This window comes from Maylandia zebra, linkage group LG22 (genome assembly GCF_041146795.1).
Source record: "Maylandia zebra isolate NMK-2024a linkage group LG22, Mzebra_GT3a, whole genome shotgun sequence".
In the NCBI taxonomy this organism is placed as follows: Eukaryota; Metazoa; Chordata; class Actinopteri; order Cichliformes; family Cichlidae; genus Maylandia; species Maylandia zebra.
In genome coordinates, this window is record NC_135187.1 from 25,845,528 (window position 1) to 25,866,854 (window position 21,327).

The following is a 21,327-nucleotide window of genomic DNA, read 5'->3' on the forward strand; positions in this document are numbered from 1 at the left end:
CTATATTTTTTTGACTTATTTGAGCTACCGTACCAGGTCCTGATATTGATGCTCAATAGTGAGTTTAGGTGGCCTGTTTTAGCTCCAAAGAGGCAGGAAATCACAAGTTAAACTGAAAAATGCTTTATTTAAATAATGGAAATAGCTCACCTGATACAGACTCAATGCTGACTCATTTTTGCATTAAAAATGATTAAGCCATAATTATCACATTTGTTCATTTCACAATATCTGTTTTAGACAAAGGGAACTGTATGTGTCAGTCAAACTCAAAAAGAGCCACAAAATAAATAACCTGTTAAAAGTCAGAATGTCTTACATAGTAAGCACTGATCTTGCTATAATAATAAGCTGAAATAAGCACTATATCAGCTTTACTGGCAGCCAAAATAAGTGTAAAATATTTCCAAACTGTTCCATTTTCTTCTCTGTTTACTGATGACCCTTAAAAACTATACTGGCATGTAGCCCACACAGTACTGGGAACCACTCTTCTGCATAAACAGTGTGTCTACAGTGTTTCCATTAATCCAGCCCGCTTCCATTAGTGCCCCCCGCCGCCCAGTCTGACTCTGCCTGCTCCACGGAGTCCTCACCAACAGGGGGCGAGCGACACCCGTGAAACCAGTAACTGTTGTACCTCCCATAATGGGCTATGTCAAGTTGGAACGGGTCTAAGAGGAAGTCTGTTTGAGATAAAAGAATAATATTGGGGAAATTTGGTAGATTGCAACAAAAAACAATTATTTATATTTGTTTTAAAATTGACATGACCGAATATTATCAGCACATGGCTTACTTCAAATCCCACCTGTAGCATCCTGCTAATCTGATTCAGTCAGTAATGTTAAATAAATACAAAACATATTCAGTGATAAACTAATATTACAGTATGGGGATGTATCTGCAGGGTGTGGTTTGAAAGAATAAGTGAATAATAATAAATGAATAGATATAACACCACTGGATTACTGCAGATCATATCAGTGGGAATGTAACTTTCCTACACTGACTCTACTTGATATAGATTGTTTATTCAAATTCAAATATCCAGCAGATCATTTAAAAAAATAAGTATTCCTCCAGTCATAACCATAAATCAATTAATACAATAATTAAATTATATTAAAAAAAAATAGGGATAAAAACATTTAAAGATAGCAGAGGATAAAAGACTGTGGCAGTACCAGAAGTGTGAGTGAGAGAAGATGATTTGAGGGCTGCAAAGGTCCGCCCGGACTGCAGCATGGTGAGGAGAGCATTCTGCTCCTCTACCCAACCAGTAGGCTGTGGCGAGGATGTCTAATCTAACTATCAATTCAAATACTGTACTTTGTACTCTGTATCATCTGTTCAGTGCCTGGTCTTTGTAGATCAGTTGTGTTATGACAAGCCAGGGATTTTAAACATATTTTATTTCATGGGCAAAGGTGAGCAGATCAATCCAAATATTAATAGTATCAATAACAATGCTGGTTTTGGATCGATACTTTGTTTCTATCCTCTAAGTTCACTGAATTGTGTGAAGTCACTTCTTTGTGAATTAAAACATATACCATATATAAAAATATACATATAACGGTATAACGGTAAGTCTTTTTGTGTTGACTGTCAGGTCTATTTTATTCATAGCTTATAGCACATGTAAACAACATACGTTGTGCTTTAGGGACAGGTACATTTACATATCAGGTCTCCAAAAATAAACAGTTTCAAAATGCATAAAACGCTGAAAGGTGTGTTTTTATTGTGTTAACTCGTTATTGTAGAATCACAGTGATTTAGTAGACATTAAAGTGTGTTCAGAATTTGCAAACTTCTGATGAGTCATAAATCATGATACACTGCTAAGCTGTCTTTAAAGATGAAAAGTATCAGTATCTGTATTGTTATCAGCAATACTGGCCCTATATTTACTTAGTATTACATAGTATTACTCTGTAGTATGAATGGCAATAGGGAACGTCTTTAAAGACGTGTAATTCTGGTAATTACCAGAAGAAAAAGCTGCTAAACAAATTAAAATACATTTAAAAGGTAAAGTATTTATGCCGTCCTTTGCATTTTCCAAAGCCGTCCAGTAGTCCGAAATGGAGTCTTTGCTTGGCTAATTCTGGCCCCCAGGCCTCATGTTTGCCCGGGTTATAGACTAAGCTACAGAGATGGGAAGTACTGTAATCTGATTACTTTTTCGGGTAACGAGTAAGGTAAGGGATTACTATTGCAAAATAATTAGATTACCGTTACTTTTTTTGCTTGATGCATAAAGTTAAAAGACTAAAACTAATAAAACAAGTTTTAAAAAAGGACTTTTCCATTTGATTACATTTTGTATGATGAATTATGCAGAAAAAGTAGAATTGGGCTGAAAGATCTATCGCTTTATTACCTATTCAGGTTGTAAATCGTGTTTTTAAAAAGTAACTAAGTAATTAATTACTTTTGAAAATAAGTAATCAGTAATGTAACAGGATTACTTTTTGGGGGGAAGTAATCGGTAATTAGTTACTGATTACTTTTTTCAAGTAACTTGACCAACACTGCTAAGCTACCCACCGCTATAGATCCTAAGTAATTAAAATGACCTACAGCTGTAAAGCGTGGTCAGTAAAATTCCCCAACTGGTACTTATGGCCAATGATCAGTGGTCAATGGCTGTATGCCAAGTCAGGGTCTGCAGCCTTATGGGCCGCATTTTAAGGCCGATTATGTCGCAGCGACGCGACGAAGGTTGTCCCAATTCAAAGGCTGCTCGAATTGCGGCCCTCAAATGCATCCTTAATTTCCCTGAATTTTAAGGATGTGGCGGTGTAGACTTTGTGGCCCAACATATCCCAGAATGCATAGCGCGGCGCTGGGTGTGGATAATTTTGCCGGAAAAAAACGGCGGATGAGGGGCGCCCGAAGAGTAAACTTTAAGTAAATACTGAATATTATGTCACATATTTATGTGCAAATGTTTAATAACGAAGAACACTAAAACATTACTGTTGGCCACATGTCGGCAAAGTTATGTGACGTTTGTACTAACTTGGTTTTAAAGCCTTTACTTTAAAATATACGCCGTCCAATAGCTGACCTTAATCTTACAGAGAATGATCAAAGCTCATGTAGAAACAAACAAACAAATGAACAAAAGATTTTCTCCTTCATTTCTGTCAAACAAAGCTGTATGAAACGTTTCCAGCTGTTAGTATCATGGTTGCTAGGCAACCTGGGCAGCGCGACGGAGGCTAGACCGTCCCATTTTACAAGCCTCGCACTTCCGGCCTTAGCGGTCTTTGAGTACGCGGCCCTTGTGGGCCGTTAAGGCTGCGTACTTTTAGGCTGCAGACCCTGAATTGGGATACAGCCATTGATCGGTGGTTGCAGATCAATGGTCATGACAGTTTGCAATGATCAAGAAACTGGCGTCAAAGCCCACTGTTCATTCAGTGTGGGAGTTTCAGTCATTGTGTAAATGGACTGTTTATAAGGCTGGGCAAACCTGTAGTCAGCTGAGACAGACGAAGTCACTTGTATAAGTGACAAAATGTTTCTCCCACTGAAAACGTTAAGTCCAGATACACAAAATCAACCTTGAGGGATGTCCTTACCTGGATGACTGAGCATACATCAACAGATCATGCATGTGATTGTTTATCGGTAAAATCGATAATACGTTTATCGGTACTTTCATCTGTTGTATCTGGTTTAAAAAGCTTGTGCAGTAAGATTATAAGTAACTAAAATATAATGTCCAGATAAATAATCTGAGAGCAAGTATCCATCAAACATAAACTCACGCGCAGCGCCACTTTTAAGCTAACAGCTTTGTAATAAGACACGTGCCTGGCCCCTCCCCCTTTCAGGTCCGGCTTGCAGACGTAAACGTTACGCGCCGCTTTTATTTTGAATGTCCCAAACGGAAGTAGCCGTAGGTCTCGCTGTAGTTAAACGCTTTCTTCGTTCGCAGCTCGTCCTCCGCGAGGTTGTGGTCCGCTGTAGTTCGCGTGTCCGCTCTTCCCGCGGGTGGACGTCTCTTTAAACTCGCTGCCCGCTTTTAAAAAGCCCAGCTATGCACCGCGCTAAAGGTTAGAGGGTGTTTGGATCGCTCCTGTGCTGTTCAGCACCCCGGGGTCGCGCTTAGTTTGCGCCGAAGACCCTCGTTTGGTTACCAGAAATCTCCCAGAAATTCCGACAATGGAGCGAAATGGGAATACCTGTGAGGATGACCTGCAGGGTGCTGACGAGGAGGAAGAAGTGGACCCCAGGATACAGGTAAGGTGGGGTTAGGACAATGATTCCAGATGTGGAGTGACAGTAGGTTAAAAAATGTCAGAGCGTTTGTGTGTGTTTGTGTGTGTGTCATATTTTGACTGTCTCCAAAATGACCTACTGAGAGCTGTAAGTTCAATAATTTGGTTAACACGAGTCACAGCCTGAGGGTTGCCAGTCTTATTTAATCACACTCCTCCCTTTCTCCCTCTCTGTGTGTGTGTTTTCCATCACTGGTGTGTTTTCTGTAAACAGGGAGAGCTGGAGAAGTTGAACCAGTCTACAGACGACATTAACCGCTGGGAGAGTGAGCTGGAGGTGAGACCCAACAACACACACTGCTGGCATCAGAATTATTGCCCCTCAAACACCGAGAGCAGGGCGTAAGCCGAGCTCTGGCACCCACCCAGCAGTCACTAAGTCTCACTTTTTTTAAAACTCTAAAGTGGTGAGAAATCGTGTCAGCGCTGTGAGATTTGTCTCTCTGCCACTGTAGTGTCAGGGATTTGCCTAGCAACGGTGCCATTGTTTTAAAACAGTCTAAACGGAAAGCTTTCGAAAGATGGAAAACTACTAAATGTGCATCAGTGGGAAGAGGTGGAAAAACTGAAGCAGGAACTGTCCCTCCCTGCACTTTATAAACTCCTAGTGCAGCTGTGGTCTTAGTCGGAAACACTGCCGTGGAGCGGTTGGTGAAATTCATCTATTTGCTCATAACACTCACGTTCATTTAGGAGTCTGAACAGAAACAGGAATCAGACACATTATGGAGGAATAAAGGATGTAAAGTGAAGCGAACAACTGCAGGAGGGCAGACGGCACACAGAAGGGGCAGCTTCGGCTCAAGTGTGTGCTAGCTGGGTCACTGTTGAGGAAAAGTGAAAACATTCCAGAGCGAGGCCTCAGTTTTTTGTTTTCCTGAAAGTAGGCCTCTTCTGTTTCTCATTAGCCCTGCGCTCACATCCAAACCCAGCAAACCACAGCTGGAATGACCGTAACAGCACGCACAGAGACAGAGAGGGACAGGAGGAGAGATTTTCCTGTAATCCATGTTTTAATCCATGTTTTCCAGCTGAATTTTAACTTATATATATATATATATACACATATATATATATATATATATACATATATATATATATATATATATATATATATATATATATATATATATATATATATATATATATATATATCCTGATTTTATTTTTTAACGTATTGTTTCTTGGTGCTTTTTGGAAAGCTCAGCTTTTTCACAGCTTTGGCAGTGTTTACAGGAAACAGCATTATAAGTAGGGTGATCGATGTGAATACACAAGCAAACAGAAGAAGAAACATGGATGCATCTGGAGGCAACAAAAAAAAGCTAAGGAGGAGCTAAGGACTATGGAAGGAGCCCCTGGCAGGCTGCAGGGGGTCCTCCTGCAGCCTGGAGCTGATTAAAAATGATGTACGGTAGATTCAGAGGATGAGTAAGTTGGGGCGGAGAGTTTAAATCCACAGTTGACTCTGCCTGCCAACACAACGTTAAATCTCTTCTATGTCTGGCAGATGTGGGACTGTGCCCTTGTGATGCGTGCCATCATGAGCCTCCCATAGAAAATAAACAGAATTTTAAATTTTAACCTTTATTATGAAGCGATAACTAAGTCTTCTTTATTATTGTCCCAGAGGAACAATTGAATCTGTCAGCTCCTGATGAGCTGAGCTGCCTTAACGAGCTTAATATACATGTCCTTATTTTTTTGTCATACATATAACATTTGCTGTGGTGAATTGAAATAATGCAGTTATTGTATGGAAAAGTTAAATTAAGCTTTTTCTACTCTTGGCTCTGTATGATGTCACTGAAGGGATATCATCTTGGGTACACACCTCTTGAATGTCTCTTGAGTATTCTGGTCTTTTGCTTATGGGGAGCATCCACCCAGACGAACTTTGACTTAAACGCAGTATCTTTCAGGAATTTTTTTAAATCCAGAAAAGCCTTGAAACAGGACCTGAGAGATGCATCTGGCCCTGCTGCCACTGAAAATAAGTGACAACAGGACTGATGGAGACATGAATCCAAATCCAAATTCTTCCACGGCGTGTGTTTGTCCTGTATTGGTCCACTCAACCCCAACAAGTCATTGCAGATGGCAACCCTGAGCCTGGTTCTGCTGGTGGTTTCTTCCTGTTAAAAGGGAGTTTTTACTTCCCACCAAGCAGTCATTTATAGGGGGTCATATGATTGTTGGGGATTTCTCTGTATTATTGTAGGGTTTTTACTTTACAATATAAAGCGCCTTAAGGCAACTCTTGTTGTGATTTGAAGCTATATAAATAAATTACAGTTAAGTTGAAATGTTTGGGCCCTGAATGCAGAAAACTACCACCAAGAAAAGTGGACAGTGTGTGATCAGCAGCTTCATTTTTCAGTATGACAGTGATACCAAACACACTGATAGTGCATTATAAACATGCCTGAATAGAAAAGCGCACAATGAAAGAACACTATCAGTCATGGATTGGCCTCCCCTGAGCCTGGACCTCAACATTATTGAAGCAGTGTGCGATCATGCTCACAGAGAACCAAACAAAAGGCAGAAACATCCAAAGAAGAGCTTTGAATGTCCTTCAACAAGCCTGGAGAACTATTCCTGAAGACGACTCAAAGAAATGGCCAGTATGCTTATGTAAGGGAGTTCAGACTGTGATGATGAGTAAAGGTGGTCATAGCAGGGCTTAAAGTAGGTGTTGACAGGTGGGGAAACCCCAGGTTTCAGTGTCACGGTGCAGCGTGGAATAGGTGACTCAAACAAAAAAAGTGAGTCATCCAATAAGTTTTATTCTCAGTAGATTTGTCTTTGACATTACCTCATTCTTTTGTTGTCTTGTATGATGTTTGCTGATGTTTCAGTAACCTCTGCACGTTTCCCACTTTCTTAGTAAAATATAAAGAAATAAGGGGTGACTCAAGACTTTCTCACACCGCAGTTATTCCATTTGTTTACAATAAATCTTGAATTTGTTTGATTAAACTAGTTTTGAACATTTGGCATTTGAATGCACAAACATTATATTTGTGTATGGTCGTGCCCAGTTCCAACAATCGGGCCCCTATTTAGTTTCCTGAGCAGTATGTAAGGCCAGCAGCGTGCTCACAGAGTTTACCTTGTAGATTCTGTGACGTGTCACCCGTCTTTGCAGGAACAGGACGTAGGAAATGCGATGATGTCACAGGAAGTGTGTTTCCTGTAGCGCCCTCTCCCTTCTCCCTCTTTAACCGCTCATTTATGCCGATCTGTGCTCTGTGAAGAGGATGCAGCTGCTTTTAAACCCCTCTTCAGCAAATTAAAGCATACACAGACACACAAAAGTAGCTGCATAAATGCACACGGATATTGGGCCCTCCTGCAGTAATGCTTCATCCTTACTCATACTCATTCAGTGGGTCACCACCAAAAAACATAAGCAATGCTGCTTAGCAACAATGAGAGCTGACACACCCACTGCATAAAACAAAGAAAACAAAATATAGTTTACACACTCTACAGTTGTGTGTTACATGGGTAAACCATGCTCTTGTATATGGGTATGACTAATGGGGGCAACAGGAAATCTCACACCACAATAAGGCCTGATATTACACAGATATAAATAATAACCACAGTTGTTGTTCTGTAACGCTGCACTGAAGACACAGTGGTGCTTTGAACAGTCTACCATGTCCAACCTAATAGTGTGACCCGATAAGTTCCCCTCCTCATTTCTAAGTGTGTGTGTTTGTGTGTGTGTGTGAAGGACTTCCGTCAGAGGTTCCGAGCAGTGCTGGTTGAGGCAACAGTTAAACTGGATGAGCAGGTGAAGAAGATCGGGCGAGCCGTGGATGACTCCAAACCCTACTGGGAGGCCCGCAAAGTGGCAAGACAGGTACACACACATGCACACACACACATTCACAAGAGTGAGCGGGAGTGACTCCAAGGTCAGCAGACAGTGTGAGGGCAGGATTACTGAGGATTAACAATGAGAAGTTTAAACAGAGCCGCTTCTATCTACTTAAAGGGAGTACGGTCACATGACGCCTATATTTAAACTCAGTCACAGCTCTGCATCTTAAGCTAGTGTCTCACGCATGCACGCACGCACACGCAGTCTCTGCGTGGTGATAGACTTGCGACATTTTGCATGGCCTGACTTGTTTCTTTTTGCTGGATCTGGGAGTACTTGTCATGCTTGCAGCACTGCTGCAGGGAGACACAAAGCAGGGCAACACAACCTAAAGGTTAGGACACCAAGTCTGTGCTTCTCCCTCTGCAGTGGCTCATCTCATTTATTGCTCCAGGCTGTTGAAGCTTCCACCCCTCCATCCTAGCCAATGCAGGAGCTTATGAGTCATGCATCAGAAGGCTGACATTTGCATGTCAAACTGAAATAGATTTTGTACACGTGTGTGTGTGTGTGAATGTACGTATGTGTGTGTATGTTGCTTATCTCTGTTGCGCTGTGACAAAATACCTGCAGGTGGCATCTGCTTCTGGTATTAACACGTGAGAGCCAGGGATTACTGCAGGTTTTGAATTTTGATGGGACCGGCATTTGCACGAAAGGATCAAAATCCTTTGCTTGTGTGTGTGTGTGTGTGTGTGTGTGTGTGTGTGTGTGTGTGTGTGTGTGTGTGTGCGCGCGTGTGTTTGGGTGATTTAAACAGAGCAAAGCCGATAACGGTCTCGGGTTTAAACTGGCGTATTGTCTGGTTATGATTTATAGACAAATATTTAATATTTAATACACGACCTACTTTAAAAGGACTCGTGCATGACCTCGCTGACCCTCCACCACAGACACACACATATTCCATCTACCCCCACCCATAAGCCAGTTACATCCCCTCAAACACCACCCCCCATGTTTTCCCCCTTACATTCCAACAACGATTGGGGTGGGTGGGGGGTATTTTCCTGCACTGTCCTCTCTTTTGTCCCTTTTACCCAGCATTCACTTCTGCACCGCTGCCTGTCTGGCTGTCTGTGTCCACGCCCTGCATATCCCACCCTCACCACATTGGGTATTAGTCACCTTTCTCCACCTTTCCCAGCCCTGCAACCATCTCACCCGTTTGAAATTGTAAATAGGATGTCTTTAGAGAGACTTAGACATCAGACGGGGTGACTGTGTCTGACACATGAATGAGTCTCACACACACACACACACACACACACACACACACACACACACACACGCAGCCATGGTGCATATCACAGCCTGCCAGGCTATTTCAGATCCAAAGAACATCATATTGTTTGGTTCTGAGTGTCACATGATTTGGTCTCTATGACATCAACTTAATTAACTGATAACAAAGCCCATTCATTATGTGCGTGGTGTCTGAAGCTCAGTGTGCTTTTGTGCCATGAAGATAATGGCAAATTGTGTTCTCAAGCGTTGACACGTTATTCACGAGGGTGACAAAGACTTTTCGTCAGGCTTTTTGCAAAAGGCAGAAACTCACACAGCACTGACACTTCATGGAAACACCACCAAGCCAGCAACGAGAAAAGCTGCTCTGATTGGGAAGTTCTGGTATTTTTGTGTCTCTTTCTGTCTTCATCTTGATGGATGTTGTTTTAATGTTTCAGTTCCTTTTTTCTGTTTTTCTTCTTGTTTTTGCCTCATTAAATATCTATTACCCTCCTTCTGTTTCCCCCCTCAACCTCCCTGCTCTTAGAGCCTGGGAAATGGGTCACGATGAGAGACAAAGAGGAAGGATTCATCTTTACCACTTTGTTGAAATAGCAGATCGCGCGCAATAAAAAGCTGTTATCTTCCGCCTCTTTTCTCTCTCTCGTCACCTTTCACAGGCCTTAGCAACAACACTGTCACGACAATTGATGCCAAAGATTTTGTATTTTCTACATTTTTTGTGAGTTGGAGCTAGGGCTGCTCGATTATGGCAAAAATGATAATCACGATTATTTTCACTGAAATTGAGATCGCGATTATTTGACGATATTTATTTAACCCTTTAAGACCCACCATAGAACCAAGTCCGCCAGAGCTTATATTATTTTTTTAGAATAGAATAGAATAGCCTTTATTGTCATTGTACAGAGTACAACGAAATTGGAGTGCCACTCCCTTGGTGCAAGTTTCAATAATAAATATAAATGTAAAATATAAAAAGTACAAAAAAAACAATCGTAAGTACTCAAACAATAGTATGTACAATATATACAGGATAGCAGCATTAATATAATGACAGTATGAATAGCAGCATAATATAATGACAGTGACGGTATGGAATAGGTTCAGTTGTTTTTGTGCTTATTTACTACGGTGATAGCTCTGGGAAAGAAGCTATCCCTGAATCTGTTTGTCCTGGTTTTATGTGACCTGTACCGTCGGCCTGACGGTAATAGTTCAAACAGTTGGTTGCTGGGGTGAGAGTAGTCCTTGATGATATTGCCAGCTCTGCTGAGGTACCGAGAGTTTGCAGTGACCTCCAGGCTGGGCAGAGAGCAGCCAGTGATCTTCTGGGCTGTGTTGATGACCCTCTGCAGTACTTTCCTGTCTGCAGCTGAGCACCCTGCATACCATGTTGTTATGCCGTACGTTAGGATGCTCTCTATGGTGGCTCTGTAAAATGTCACCAGCAGCCTCTCCTCCAGGTTGTTCCTCCTGAGCACTCTCAGAAAGTGGAGACGCTGCTGGGCCTTTTTAACCACCGCTGTAGTATTTGCAGTCCAGGAGAGGTCATCAGAGATGTGCACGCCCAGAAACCTCATGGAGTGTACCCTCTCCACACAGCTCCCGTGAATGTAAAGTGGGGCCGGGTCTGCTCTGCCCTTCCTGAAGTCCAAGATAAGTTCTTTAGTTTTCGTGGTGTTCAGTTGGAGGTTGTTAACTGAACACCACTCAGTCAGTCTGTTGACCTCATCTCTGTAGTCCGACTCATCCCCCCTTGAGATGAGTCCAACCACTGTGGTGTCATCCGCGAACTTTATGATGGTGTTTGAGAGATGGGTAGGGGAGCAGTCGGATGTGTAGAGCGTAAACAGGAGGGGACTCAAAACACATCCTTGTGGAGACCCGGTGCTGAGTGTGATGGTGCTGGACCGGTGGGGGCCGAGTCTGACAGACTGTGGTCTATTTGTCAGGAAGTCCTTGATCCAGAGGCAGATGGGGTGGAGAGTCCCAGGTGAGACAGTTTCTGGACCAGGATCTCCGGGATGATATGATTGAATGCTGAGCTGAAGTCCAGAAAGAGCATTCTCACATAGCTTCCTCGGTGCTCCAGGTGACTCAGCGCAGTGTGGAGCGCTATGGTGATAGCGTCCTCGGTGGAACGATTTTTCCTGTAGGCAAATTGGTGGGGGTCCAGAGTGGGAGGCAGACCGGCCCTGATGTGCTGACAGACCAGTCTCTCAAAGCACTTCATCACTACAGGCGTAAGTGCAACAGGCCTGTAGTCATTTGGGCTGGCCACAGCTGTCTTCTTGGCGATGGGGATGATGGTGGAGGTTTTGAGGCAGGGCGGGATGGTGTTTGATGACAAGGAAAGGTTGAAGATTTTAGTGAAGACTCCGGTCAGTTCGTCAGCACATGCTCTGAGAACCTTTCCATGTATTCCATCAGGACCTGCCGCCTTCCTGGGATTCACTGACCTTAGAACACACCTCACTTGGTGCTCCCTAAGTGTTAGTGTGCCAGTGCTGGGGGCGGGTGGAAGTGGTGTGGCAGCTGAGGGCTTGGTCGTCTCAAAGCGGACGAAGAAACGGTTTTACATGTTGTAGTGCCGTTTGTGGGAGCATTTCAAGTTGCTATGCAACTGTTATAGCCCATATTTTAATAATATGTATGCATTAAGTCCATAGTAACTACATTAATTGCAAAAAAGTGCAATAAACTACAAAAAAATTGAAAATCGTTTTTGTTTTTTGTTTTTTACATATATTTCTACTTGGAGAAATTTAAGAGGTTTATCCCTCAAAACTTTAAATACAAAAAAGTTGCAAAAAATAGTTTACAACAACAGGAAATTTATTTTGAGTGTCTTCATAGTTTTATTTTGGAGATACACCAATTTTTATATACTGCAGGAAAAACAAAAAAACAATCCTATGATGCAAATTTGCAAAGAAAACAGCAGGTTCATCAAAATAAACTATTTCCAGCACTGCAATTCGAGTTCTAAGCATCCCAGAAACTATTCAGAAAAGTCAAACATGACCAGTATAGGTTTTTAAGGCGTACAAGTAAAAAAAAATACATTTTCCGCGAAAATGACGTCACTTCCGGTTTCGGCCAGGAAATGGCGGACATGCGACAGTTCGCGCTGACGTCTGTTTCACTGTGGGAAGTGTTACGAACAGCTGATAGGAACGGCAAAGCGTGTTTCTGGAATATTATGTTTTTGTTCCTGCAAGCGCTTTTTATGCAATTTTTGCAAAGCTATATGTGGAAGGAAACCGTGACCGAGGACAAGCTGATGGCATCAGATGTAAGTACAACTCCTCCGGTTTCATATGCAAAAAAAATTATTGCGCTAGCTTATGCGGTTCAGGTTCTACAGGGATTTAACAATAGTTACGCAAAACGGAGTGTGCTGCTCTGACCGGCTTTAAAGGGTTAACGATAACAATGTATTGAATAATGACTTTAAAAAATAATATAAAATAGTGTGCAACACCACTGAAGTTTTTTTTTACCTCTCTTTTCAACCAACAGCAGTCACTCTCCTCTCCAAATAACTTCTGCTTAGCTTTCCGGGCTTCCCTCGGGTCCTCTTAATCAGCGGTCTCCAGCCTTTTTTGCGCCACGGACCGGTTTATGCCCGACAATATTTTCACGGACCGGCCTTTAGGTGTCGCGGATAAATGAGGGAGGGGCTAATAATCGGCTCAGTCATTTTTAATGATCGTTGAAAGCCCAGATCGTAATCGTGATTAAAATTCGATTAATTGAGCAGCCCTAGTTGGAGCAGACCTCTGATCACTGCTGGGTTTATCTTAAACATGGCCGACGTTACACGGGTTAACAGCTTGTGTGACTACACTGACCTTAGTAACGTGAAGTGCGTTGCTATCAGGGACAAGGACAGAGAAAATCTCCTGGTTATACTCCAACTTTTTTTGTAGCTCATTAACACTGCTGTTGTCCACATTGTTTTCAGTCACTCAAAGTATACAGGTGTATACTTGCTAGAAGGTTGGTGTCAGTTCAGCTCACTGCTTGAGCAGGCTATATGTTGCAGTGGCCCTGGGATCAAGTCCAACTTGCTGCCCTTTGCTGCATGCCTTCCCCTACTCTCTTTGCCCCTCTTTCCTGTCTACCTCTCACTGGTGACCTATTAATCAAAGGCAAAAAGCCCCTCCAGAAAAGTGTTAGCAGGTACTGTACTTGTACCTATCTATCATAGATGGCACTATATTGCCTTTGAATTCAGGTGGTTTCAGTCTCATTGCCACAGGATTGAAGTCAAGCACAAAGCCATGCAGTCTGTCTTGTTTTAATGTGCTCTCTGAATTTGAGTGTGGCACTGTAACAGGATGCCACTGTTGCAAGAAATCAACAGTGAAATTTCTTTCCTCCGAGATATTCAACCATCAGCTGTGAGTGGTATTATTGTTTCAGCTAAGCATGGCCAACGAGCTGCTGACTCCATAACTGTAGCGCTCCAAACTTCCTCTGTTATTAACAAAAGCACAAAAACTGTAAACCGGGAGCTTCACCTCATGGCTGAGCATGTAGGTGACCCGGTGCTCTTGTTGTAATGGTGTATATTACACAGTGACTTTAGTGTTACTGTGTTACATTTCAGCTTCACAATAAGTAAGAAAAATAATTGTTTTCACTGTTTCTATAATGTAAATCCAAGTATAGGCTTCAATGTGTAGGCTATGTGTTAAAAGTGACATAAGTTTCTTATCCTTGACGTCATGTCAGCAGGATTACATTCATACAGACCAATTCATGTGTTTCAGCTTGGGTTTTGCTTTCCTCTGCGTCTGCATCTGTTTATGGAAAACGCTGGTAGAGAAATCGCTCTTGGATTTTAAAGAATAGATGTTTGAGACGTTGAGCTGTGCATTCATGTTAACATAATAATAAGTGTTAACATGAATACACAGCTTTACTTCTTAGTTTAAAAGGACCATTTAGTAGAAACAATCGTCCATTGAAAACACTTTGAGATAAAAACACAAAGTAGACGAGCAGGTTTGGTTCCATTGTAAACCCGACAGACAGGCAGCATGAAATATGTCCCTCTGAACTGCTGTACTGTTAATAATACACTTGTTAAATACTAATCACCAGAGGGAAAGTTTCTCCCTGATTATTATTATTCTCTCTTTCAAGGACATTGAATTGGAGTTACTGTAACTACTTCATGTTAGCATTCAGCCAGTGCAATGACCTTGGAGTTATGCCTGTCTGAGTGGGTCCAAATATGTCCAACGTGATGAGAATAACCCTCCTGTTAACTGTGACTGTGGGCAGGAGGAGCCCACTGACAGTGTGTCAGATTTCCTCAGTGACAAAGATTCTGTTTGTCTATTGGATCAAGGCTCAGTTGTCTTTTTCTATGAATGTTGGCCTGTTTGGGCGTCATAAGGACTCAACCAATTCGATTCAATTCAGTTTTATTTATATAGCGTCAAATCACAACAACAGTCGCCTCGGGTTGCTTTATATTGTAAGATAAAGACCCAACAATAATACAGAGAAAACCCCAACAGTCAGACAAGCTCCTTATGAGTAAGCCTTTGGTATCAGTGGGAAGGAAAAACTCCCTTTTCAGAGGAAGAAATCTCAAGCAGAACCAGGTTCAGGGTTAGAGGTGTGAGGGGAGGGAGGCCGAGGGCGGGTATGGGTCCTAAATTAAACACACAGGCAACACAAAGACTCCTGGTTCATTCATACCATGTAAGAACTTAGTGAACTTTTACTTCATGAAAGCAATTTTAAGTCATTTGTCACTATGATTTATAAGGGACCTGTTTTGCTTTTCTCTAGTTTTTGTCATTCTTCTACTCTGGATAAAGTTTCAGCTATGAGCCAAGTTTCAGGTTTCAAGATCAGTTTTGTGTAGATTTTTCTAATCTTAATGATGTCATATCTCTAACATGGTCATCTTGGGCACACAGCTCTGGCTCAAAGACACTGGGACTCTGCACACCCATTGGCTAATGTTTTATTATTGACAGATCATTAACCAATAACAATACGCTGCTTTAGCCTTCCTGCCGAATCTAAGAAGAACCAAGAGGGTTTTTTTCCCAGTTACCTGCTAAAGTTAAGGCACTTATGCATGAGAGGGCATGTGGAGGTGTGCCGTTGTCCATCTTTTATACACAGTCCATGCTTTGGCTGTGAACACAGCTCTTCAAATCTTTTGGTTTTGTTTTTCAAGGGCAACCAATCAGGATGAAGCTGGCTTAAAGCAAGTAGGGAAAGAAGCATAAGCAGCTCTTTTTTTTTTTTTTTTTTAGACTGCACCGAGAACCAGTAGATGATAAATGAGCGTTATTTTGACCAGTGAGCCAAGCAAAGGTACTCTATTAGGGAAAATATGGAGCAGGCAGTGAGCTGTTTCACATCAGAAATGTGTGAAATGTTAGCAGTAATATTTACCTCCTGAATTGTATTTTTAGGTGGAACATTTGGTTTCCAGTCTGACTTAATAAGTTCTGACCGCTGCTTGTCCTTCCCTGAACTCCAGGCTCAGATTGAAGCGCAGAAGGCCACTCAGGAATTCCAGCGGTCGGTGGAGATCCTGCGGGCAGCCAAGGAGACCATCGCCCTGGCCGAGGAGAGGCTGCTCGAGGAGGACACCCGGCAGTTTGACTCCGCCTGGCAGGAAATGCTTAACCACGCCACACAGAGAGTAAGTATATAAATGCAGCACAGCCCAAAAATTCCATCCTGAACGAGCGGTTTAGCCTCAGGCGTTTTTTTTCTCGGTCGTTTCAGGTGATGGAGGCTGAGCAGGCGAGAACGTGCAGCGAAGCAGAGCACAAGAAAACAGCAGCCAACCACAATTCCTGCATAGGCCACATGAGGCAGCTCGAGAAGAAACTGAAACGCTCCATCAACAAATCGAGGTTTGTGATCGGATTTTGGGAAATGCTGCTCATAAGTTTGCCGCCGCCTGAACCTTTTATGCGAGCGTGTTGGGGGTTTTTGCCTTTGCTGGATAGATTAGCAGTGAAGATAGACCGGAAACAGAGGAGACAGAGTGCGAAGACACACAGAAAAGGGCCGTAGGTCAGATTCAAGCCCAGGCCACTGCACTCTGGCCATGGTGCAAGTGGTTGCCTGCTCACCCACTGAGCTAAAGTGGCGCTCGAGAAGTGGGGGAAGCGAAATTTCTGTAACCTGATGAAGTCCAGATGTTTTGTGTGTTGGCTGACAGTACTGGGTTGCGCTCCCTCCATAGAGACGTGGAATGTGACTGCACACGGAGGAGGGTTGTTCTTCCAGCGGGCTAAATTTCTCTCCTCCCCCTCTCACTTTTTTCTTCTTCTTCTCCCCCTGCAGACCGTATTTTGAACTCAAAGCGAAGTATTACCTACATCTGGAGGTATGTATCACCTACTCATAGACTCGAAGGAGTAAACATAATCTATATATCTGTGTTTTATTACAAGGTGTCTTTGCTGAGAAACACTGTTTTATTTCTCACAGCAAATAAAGCGTCATGTGGACGAGCTTCAGGCCAAACTTGTGGTTGCCAAAGCGGAGTACCGCACGGCGCTGCGCAACCTGGAGAGCATCTCAGAGGAGATCCACGCCCAGCGACGTTCCCTCGCCATGGGCACCAGGGAGCAGGGAGTTGGAGCAGAAGGCGACGGCGGCAGCGACGACATCGCCAACTTCAAGATGGAGTCGGACGGTTTGTCGAGTGAGTGCCACGCCCACTCGGAGATGGGCAGTCACCCGCGTCATCGAGCCGCGTTATCATTTCTTTGTTTTTGTTGAGCCGTTTGCATGTGTGTGTCTTCAAGCTCACATCCCCGTGTGTGTGTGTGTGTGTGTGTGTGTGTGTGTTTCAGTGGTGTCAGTGTCTATCGATGAAGAGGGCAGTCACAGCAGCTCAGAGGAGGAGGCCGACTCGCACTCCACCTCCTCGCCCCAAGCAACCTCTTCCTCGCCTTCCACCTCTGCCTCCACCCCCGTCGACATGCCTCAACCTTACTCGTCCTCCTTGCTCCACACCCCCTCCTCATCCTCCTATCTCTCCTCCTGTCCCTCTTCCTCTTCCATCCTGTCCTCCTCTTGCCCCACCGGTGTCCTGGAGCTAGCGAGCCCCTCTGGCTCTCACAGCCCAGACTCAGTGTGCAGTTCCGGGCACGCCTCGCCTCTCCTGGGCCCTCGCAGCCAGTGCAGCGGCGCCTCCTCTCCAGACTGCGACCAGGAGAGAGGTGTGTGTCCCACTGAGCACTGATGTGCAACCTGATCCTGAGCACGTTTCCTGACAAACAAAAGCAAATCTAATGACTGAGGAATTATTTTGGCAGAGGATGTTCCAGGTTTAAAATAAAAGTAGGAGTCCTTGTGAAGGACTCGTAATGTAGAAGTTGCTGGTTAACTTTTGTCTAAAACTCTATGTCGGATAATTTCCCTGATTTAATTGAACCTTTCCTTGCACTTTTCTTCCTGCGTGTTTTCCAGGCAACAGAGCAGAAGGAGCAGAGGCGACAGTGGAGAGCGGTCTGAACAAGCTGACCTTGAATGTAGCGCAAGAACGAGATGAGGATCCCGCTGATGAGCGAGACCCCCACTACATTAACCCCGAAATCACATCTCCCACCTCCGCCACGTCCATCCTGCTCCTCAACAGCGTGTGACGAGGATGCGTCGTGGCGCGAACTCTCGCCATGCGCAGCTTTAAGACTCAGTGGATTCACTGGCAGAAGACACAATGGGAGGAGAGTGAAGCGCTGCACACCCGCATGACTTTGTGTCTCATTCGTTGTGCTGTCTAAACATCAGTGCTGTCACGTGGAAGGTGCTGCGTGTAGCGTGTTTAACATCTTTCATTATAAACAAATGAAATCAGGGACAGGATGACTGATGGACTCTGCTTCACCCTTGTGGTGTTGAGTGTCAGCACTGCATTTCCCCTGGACCCTCCCCTTCCCTCCTGCTCTGTATTTGCTACAGAAGACAAAGTTCTTCTCATCTTGTGCCAAAAAAACTGCGTATTACGACTGTGTGACAAAGTTCCTCTACAGACTGTGGAAGACGTTGGTGATTTCAGTTGTGTTTTAACATGTTCACGGGTCATGCAGGATATTTCCAAGGTAACACAGGAAACTTTAATAGTTAACCTGCTACTGTTGGCACCGGTAACATGCATTTCATTATTTTGAACAGCGTTACGCTCCTTTCTTACTCCATGTCTAAATTCTTGGACTGATTTTCAGGTCAGATACGGGGGGTCAGTTCATCCTTATTTTTACCCTCCAGTTAAGCCAGCTTTCCTTTGATTGGTTGCCAGAGAACAAACAGGTTTGTGGACCTAAAATATCCCCTTTCTGTGACATCATAATCTTAAACATAGTGTTTGAAACAATCTGAATTAATCACTTGTACCTAAATTGAACTCATTTTTTAAAACTTTGGCCCACCGCTGTAATAGTATTTATAAAGGATAATACGTCCCCTTTAAGTGAGGGTCAAACTGGGACAAAGACGAGCTGTCTCCTGAAGGATTAGTCCATTTTCGAACCCCTCCCTTCTACTCCTGTTTATTCCAAATGAAGAACGACGGCGTCGGCTCTGGAGAGCAGAAGTAGGACCTCGAGTGCAGGCGACACTCTGAACACTAAAGAGACTTCACGTGGGGGACTGAGCCCTGTTTTTGAGGCAGAACTGGTCTTCCATTTGGATTTGTGAATGAGTGACTGAATGTGTGTAAAGTGCAAACCGCACTGTGAGGTCGCCGGTTTGCACGGATGTGTGAGCGAATGACTTTTTGAATGTGTGTCTTGTGTTTTTTGACCCTGTAGTACAAATACTCTATATTTATACTCCTGTATTCTTGTATATGAACGATGTCGTGTGGTTATCGTTGTAGCTGTTTAACACCAAATAAGCAATAAACACGTACTTCATCTAACTCATCAGCGAATTGATGGTGTGTGTTAGACGTTCAGGTTGTTGATTGTCATAGTGGTGATCACTGCAGCCTGGTTTTTGGGAACTTTTTATTTTATGTTAAAACATGCCACCGGTGGAAAAAAGTGACCCAAGTCATCAAATGAAGCACTAACAGCTGCCTCGTGCTGCCACAGCTGCCAGCGTAGTGCAGTAAAGATGGTCTAGAGTTACAGATTTGCTCGGCAGCAAGGCCGACTGGAACTGCTGAATGTGAAAGTTCTTTATCTGCTCAATGTTTTGTTTGGGGATATTTGGTCGTATCATTTGATAACCTTCGCTTTTCCTGCTGATTCCTTTTCCAGTCAGCTGTTTTTTGTTTTGGTTTTTTGCAGTGACACACACTCTTTTTTAGCTCTGCTGAGCTGTTTTAAGAGTAATCTCATGACTTCAGTTAGTGCCCTGAGACAGATCGTAGAACGACTTCTCACTCTAAAATCTTTGTCCATCTGTCTGTCTGAACAGGCTGCTGCCAGCAAGCTACCTTTCAGTTATTTAAGATCCTGTGATCTCCCCGTCTGTGCCAGATCAACTCCAGAGGTTTCACTGAGGCAGGGGAACAGCACAGCAATGCTCTGTCACACACTGACACCTAGTGACAGGGTTGGGTTCTGTTTTTTATGGAGCACAAAAGACTGTATCTCGCTCTCAGCATATTAAATGTTGTTTGTGGTTTTAGGTTATTAGAAATCAGATTGCGTAAGAACAAATGAGTGCATTAAAACATTTACCATACAAAACTGAATGACTGTAATTATACAATTGCTGTCATGGCAGAAAGAAAGTACGCCCTCTGTGACTTTTAATGTTCTTAAAGGTTTTTAAATTAGTTTCATTTCAGTGGTAACACAGCAAAGATCAGATTTCTCACTTTATTTGTTTGGTTTCATTTAAAATTAGGCCAAAATGCAGAAAAACAGAGTACACGCTGATATTTAATAGCTTATAGAACCTCTTCGACCAATTATCATTTTCTGTGCCACTTGATCAGTCTCGTAAATCTCTGTGGAAGAAATTTGGCTCGCTCTTCTTTGCAACGTAACTTCAGTTCACTGAGGTTTGGGCATTTGCTTATGCACAACTCTCTTAAGGTCCCACCACAGCATCACAATCAAGTTGAGGTCTAGAGTTTGGCCAGGCCACTGCAGCACCTTGATTCTTTTCTTGTTCAGCCATGCAGTTGTAGATTTCCTGCTGTGGTTGGGAAATCCTCGTGGTTTCTGCCTGATTGTGTTTCAGCCAATACTTAGTTTTCAGACAGATGACCTTACATTTGACTCTAGAATACTTTGCTATACTGAGTTAATGGCCAATTCAATGACTGCAATATCCCCCATGGTTGCAAAAGAAGTCCAAATCATCACCCCTCCACCACCAAGCAACAGTGTTTGAGGTGTTTGTGCTGATATGCTGTGTTCTGTTTTCTCCAAACGTGGTGCTGTGCATTATGATCGAACAGCTCCACTTTGGTCTTGTCTGTCCAAAGGACATTGTTCCAGAAGTCTTGTAACTTATTCAGGTACAAACCTAAGCTGTGCTGCCAGGTTCTCTTTCGAGAGAAGCGGCTGTCACCCTGCAGTCCTTCCAAACCAGCCATACTAGTTCAGACTTTTCCTACTTGTACTGTGATGAACTTTAACATATAACATACTAACCGAGGCCTGTAGAGTCTGAGATGCAGCCCTTGGATTTTTTTGTTTTACAATTCAACTGAGCATTGGGGAGAATTTCCACTCATGAGAAGACTGTTGTTGTAGCTCACCTGACATTTGGTTTGTCTAATTTTGAGACCTGCTAAGGATCAAAATGTTGTTATCCTGGGACGTAAAACCTCAGAACTGACAGGGGCCATGCTTTCTTTTAACAATGAAATTATAAATATTGTAACTACAATGTACGTACAAGACATTGTCACTAAGAGTC

The 21,327-nt window shown here is 43.2% G+C and overlaps 1 protein-coding gene across 2 annotated transcripts; it reads left to right on the forward strand.

The window, feature by feature from the left end:
- The first annotated feature begins 3,911 nt into the window (after positions 1-3,911).
- LOC101484978 (SH3 domain-binding protein 5) lies at positions 3,912-19,366 on the forward strand. 2 transcript variants are annotated; one of them, XM_004574343.4, is made up of 9 exons: positions 3,916-4,260; positions 4,513-4,575; positions 8,044-8,172; positions 15,965-16,129; positions 16,216-16,346; positions 16,783-16,825; positions 16,930-17,146; positions 17,298-17,666; positions 17,917-19,366. In XM_004574343.4, exons 1-9 carry the CDS (start codon positions 4,183-4,185, stop codon positions 18,090-18,092), a joined length of 1,371 nt encoding a protein of 456 aa, XP_004574400.2. In that variant the 5' UTR covers positions 3,916-4,182; the 3' UTR covers positions 18,093-19,366. The 2 variants fall into 2 exon arrangements, with proteins under 2 accessions (XP_004574401.2, XP_004574400.2); XM_004574344.4 differs by lacking the exon at positions 17,298-17,666 and having other exon boundaries at positions 3,912-4,260.
- The last annotated feature ends 1,961 nt before the right edge of the window (positions 19,367-21,327 follow it).

Bases quoted from the DNA above. Each gene is read 5' to 3' on its own strand.
- LOC101484978 (XM_004574343.4), top strand. From the start codon at position 4,183: ATGGAGCGAAATGGGAATACCTGTGAGGATGACCTGCAGGGTGCTGAC. The intron at 4,261-4,512 runs GTAAGGTGGGGT...TTCTGTAAACAG, and splicing joins AAGTGGACCCCAGGATACAG to GGAGAGCTGGAGAAGTTGAA. The intron at 16,826-16,929 runs GTATGTATCACC...TATTTCTCACAG, and splicing joins AGTATTACCTACATCTGGAG to CAAATAAAGCGTCATGTGGA.